Source organism: Phacochoerus africanus, chromosome 1 (genome assembly GCF_016906955.1).
Source record: "Phacochoerus africanus isolate WHEZ1 chromosome 1, ROS_Pafr_v1, whole genome shotgun sequence".
In the NCBI taxonomy this organism is placed as follows: domain Eukaryota; kingdom Metazoa; phylum Chordata; class Mammalia; order Artiodactyla; family Suidae; genus Phacochoerus; species Phacochoerus africanus.
In genome coordinates, this window is record NC_062544.1 from 202,952,804 (window position 1) to 202,957,233 (window position 4,430).

General features: G+C 46.6%; 1 protein-coding gene across 1 annotated transcript; it reads right to left on the reverse strand.

Annotated features, from left to right (window-relative positions):
• Positions 1-760: 760 nt before the first annotated feature.
• MAGEF1 (MAGE family member F1) lies at positions 761-2,469 on the reverse strand. The gene has a single exon (XM_047755387.1). It carries the CDS (start codon positions 2,241-2,243, stop codon positions 1,296-1,298), a length of 948 nt encoding a protein of 315 aa, XP_047611343.1. The 5' UTR covers positions 2,244-2,469; the 3' UTR covers positions 761-1,295.
• Positions 2,470-4,430: the final 1,961 nt, after the last annotated feature.

A 4,430-nucleotide genomic window follows, 5' to 3' on the forward strand; every position in this document is an offset into this window, starting at 1 on the left:
GGACTTATCCCAGAGTGAAGGTGGAGGCACTGCAGAGGCTTAGGCTGCTTTTGTAAATGATTCTTCGTGGGTAGATAAGGATGTGAAAGATGCCTTGCAGTTCTCCTCCAAATGGGAGATGGCAGGTGGTGAGCAGCAAGCAGAAAGATGGATGAGGGTGCTGGGCTTCCTGGTGCCAAAGGAGAAATCTTGAAGTAGAAGTTCTTGATAGTGGGGAACCCTATAATGGGTGTACCCTCCACCCATATGACATACTATTCCAGAATTGTTATAATATTTGGTCTCTGAGGGTGCTGGTAGAAGAGGGAAGCCTGTAGAGGTTGCGATAAGAGAGATAGTGAAGACCAAAATGCTAGTTGTCACCATCATTATTTGCATACTGTAATAAATTGCCTTGGACCAAGAGCACTGACAAGTAAGGTGTTTTCCAGATCTGCCATGTATCAAGTCTTCCCATGTTACTGATCAGCATCTATGATCTTAACCGCTTCCCACCCCCTAACTTCTTCTTTTCCTTCCCCTCTTCTCCACCCTTCCCACTGCTACACCAAAGTCCAACTAAAGGGAACCACAGGCAAGCCTCAACCAATCCCCCAGCTGGGTTGGGTGGCTTTCTGTAGTCTTCAACTCACTGCACTGTAATTTCTTGTTTATTTATTTACTGTCCAGTTCTGAAATGTAGGACCTTTATCTTTTTCAGCACTCTCTCCTCAAATACCCCCAACAGTGCATTACACAAAAGACACTTAACAAACATATATTAAGTATACCAGGTTATACTTCTAATTTATTGCATTCCCCTCCAGATACTATAATAACTAAGCAAATAGAGTTACATGTCAGTCTTTTTTCTTTATACAATACACAAAAAAGTGTTGCAAAGCTAGATACTAGTCAGTTATTTTTTTTCTGGTACCAGATCATCATACTGCTGAGTTCCTTTAAACTACCTAAGTACAGCATTCACTGTTGCATCATTTGTTCAAGATCACAGAATAAAATGTTTTTCAATTCATTTTACAAAACCAGCAAAACTTTACAACAAAATCCTACAGGAAAAAGTATACGAATCTCATTTACAAACATCAATTTAACAGTATATTAAATGTAACAAAACTTAGCAAGATACAAAACCTAAATCCTAGTTACATAAATACAACCGCTACAGAAAATACGACCCTTCCCCCACCTATTCTACTTAGACTCAGTAGTTTTTGTGCCCAACTCCACCCACCCCCTCAGCCCCCCCTCAGCCCCCCACCCCCCGCTCCGGCTGGCCACTCTTCCAATAGCCCTCACCAGCGGTGATTGCCGGCCCTAGCATTGGCCCTGGCCCTAGCCCTAGGCCTAATACTGGCCTCAGCTCTGGCTCTGTCAGCCTCGTCTGCCAGGGCCTCACGGTACAGCACTGGCCAGTGTTGGGGTTCTTTCTTATGGAGCTTGGCCACGAACCCCAGGACTTTCATCTTGCTGGTTTCCAGGTTGCTTCGGGGACCCCAAGAGAATTCACATTCCGGTGGGTTGGTGTGAGGCACACGCCTGTAATTGAGGTATCTCAGCTGCACGAAATCTTCCATAATAAGCCTCTTCGGGTACCCAAAGAGGAAGTGATATTTTGAGGGACGCACCCCCAACCGACGCAGCATCTCCCAGACCTGTGCCTCCCTGGCGCTATTACCTTTCATGTAGATAAGGCCCAAGATCATCATTAAGAGACCCAGTCTGGGGCCATCTCCTCCCAGATCCTCCTCCTTATCCTCAGGAGGTTTTAGTTTGTTCATCAGGATGTAAGTGTGGTGCTTGCGGTCAAGCTGTTTCAGCTCGAAACCAAAGACATACCGCAGATGCTCTGCGGCCCTTGCGATGATCTCGGGGAACAGATCCTTCAAGTCTCCGATAACATACTTCACCATCTCCGAGCGAGTGATGGGACTCTTCTTCTTGTCCTTCACCAGCAGAAACTGCACCAACTCGGCCACCGTCCGATCCAGACGGCGGCAAGCCCGGCGCCGGGCCAAAGTTTTGGCTGCCAAGGCCCTCGCACCTTTCGGGGTGAGGGCGGGCTCCGCAGCCCCTTCCTCCTTTACTGCGTCAAGGTCCTCCTCTGGGCTCTCTTTCAGCAGGGGGCTCGGGGCCTCCTCCTGCGAGACGGTCAGGGCCTGGGTCTCACCGTCATGGCTGCCATCCATCTCCCCCTCGACTAGAGGGACGGGGAGAACCCCGCTCTCGGGTTTCTGCAACATGTTTTTGCGCAGGCAGGTGCAAAGCGCGTACTCGGGCCGAGGGATGTGCAAGCCGCTGCGCAAACCCTGGCGGAAGGGGTGGACAGCGGCTGGGGAGCCTGGAGTAGGACTAGGAGAGATGACACAGGGGTTTCTGTGGCTGCTAGGCGTTACCGCACACGGCTCGGGGCGGTCGCCGCAACGCCGCCGGCGCTCAAGACCTGCGCCGCCGCCGCCGCGCAGCCTCAGTGCGCGCCCGCCGCTGGATTGCCGTAACACTTCCGGCCAACTCAGCCAAGATGGCGGCCTGGAGGCCGGCGAAGCCCCTCCTTTTCCGGCTACCGCTGGGTTGGAGGTGCGCACCGGCTTTCCGGGATGCTTGGGCTGTGGAAGAGTGTAGTTTGCGCAGCTTTTTAAGACTGCAAAGCTGGAGGAGGATAACCAGGAATTTCTCAAGGTTTCAGTGTGCAAGAATGGAATAGGATGGAGCTCTAGCCACGTCCTTTCAGCAGGCGCTTGTTTCTAAGTGTGTGTACCTAAGATTTTGAGTAATTTACTGTGGTTCAAATGCGGAATGTAAGGAGATGAAGGCTGGGAGATAAGGCTGTGCGGGAAGGTGCAGGGCCTTGAACAGGATGCTAGGCAGATTGAAATCTGTTCTGAGGACGATGGGAATATGCAACAGGAAGATTAAGCAAGGGAGTGCCCAGACCAGATCTGTTATCTTTCCAGTCTCTCTGGGTGGCAGTGTAGAGAATGGATTGGAGTAGGGCTGACCAAAAACTGGGAATCCAGCTTGAAGTATTGGAGTATTATTTCATAGTGCAGAATAGGAACTAAGACGTGGCCTATCTTGTTCATTGGTGTATCAGTGCCTGGCACATAGAGGCACTCCATAAATATCGTAGAATGAATGATGAGGGAGTAAGGATAGTAGATTCTACAGGGGTGAAAGGAAGATGATAAACGATATATTGAAGTATAGCTGGCAGAAATAGTGACAGATTGGAGGAAAGGGGAGGTTTTTTAAAAAATGTAATCAAACTTAACTACTCCCATTACTTTTTCTTTTTGCCTACTCTACTCTGAGCTTTCTCCTAGTGTCTCTCCTCCCTCTCTTCCTCCCTCTCCAACTCCTCCTCTCCCTTTTCTCTCATTTCCTCCCTTCCCCCTCCCTTTTCCCTCCTTTCATCCCAGTCTCCCCTCTCCCTTCCTCCTCCCTCCTTCCCCTTCTCCTCCTCCTTTCCCTTCCCCTGCTTCTCTTCTCACCCTTCCCCTCATTTCTAGGATCAGCTTAAATTTCTCCTTTCCAAAGCCTTCCTTAGTCTCTGTGCATGGAAGTTATTTACTCCTATATCTGATTCACCGTAGAAATTTGTATTTGTTTAACACCCACTCATATACACCTTATTGTGCTCCAGGCTCTGTTCTAACCATCGTTCCAATATTAATTTATTTAATTCTCATTAAGGTAAGTACTCTTAGCACTATCCTCGTTTTATAGATATGTCTGTCCTATGAAATTTGCTATTTACTAGCTATGTAGTCTTGGACGAATTAACCTAAACTTCCTGCCCCTCAGTTGCCTTGTCAGTAAAATGGGTATAATACAAGACAACATTGTAGAGATTATGTGAAGTAATGCATATAAACTAACACAATGTTTGGCATATAGTGTTCAATAACTGTTAGCTATTTTTTTGCATATTTATAATGTGCTGTTACTCTGCTCATTTTTTACATGTATTAACTCATCTACTTCTCATAACAGCCCTGCTAGATAAGTGGTATTATTATCCCCATTTTACAAGTGAAATAACACACAAAGAGGTTAGGTAATTTCCCCAACAGCACATGACTGAACCACTGTTTGCAATCATGACTCCAGAGACCATGCGCCTAACCACTGTATTAATAGATGTTTATTATTATTTCTATTGGTCTTACTCTGCTTCATATTGTAGTTATTTTTGTGCTTATCTTATTACCCCCCCAAACCAAACCTCCTAAAAGGTAGGGCTGTGTCCTTAAGTCTTTTGAAGAGCCCCTCAGTGTTGGCACTCAGGATATAATTGTCATTGAGTAAACAATGGAAAGCTTTACTTTTTTCCCATAGGAAATACTGTTTATTTTAAGTAAGTATCTGACAGGCTTTTCTAGATGTAATTATGAACTTTTCATTTTTAAAAACTTCTGAAAATATATACC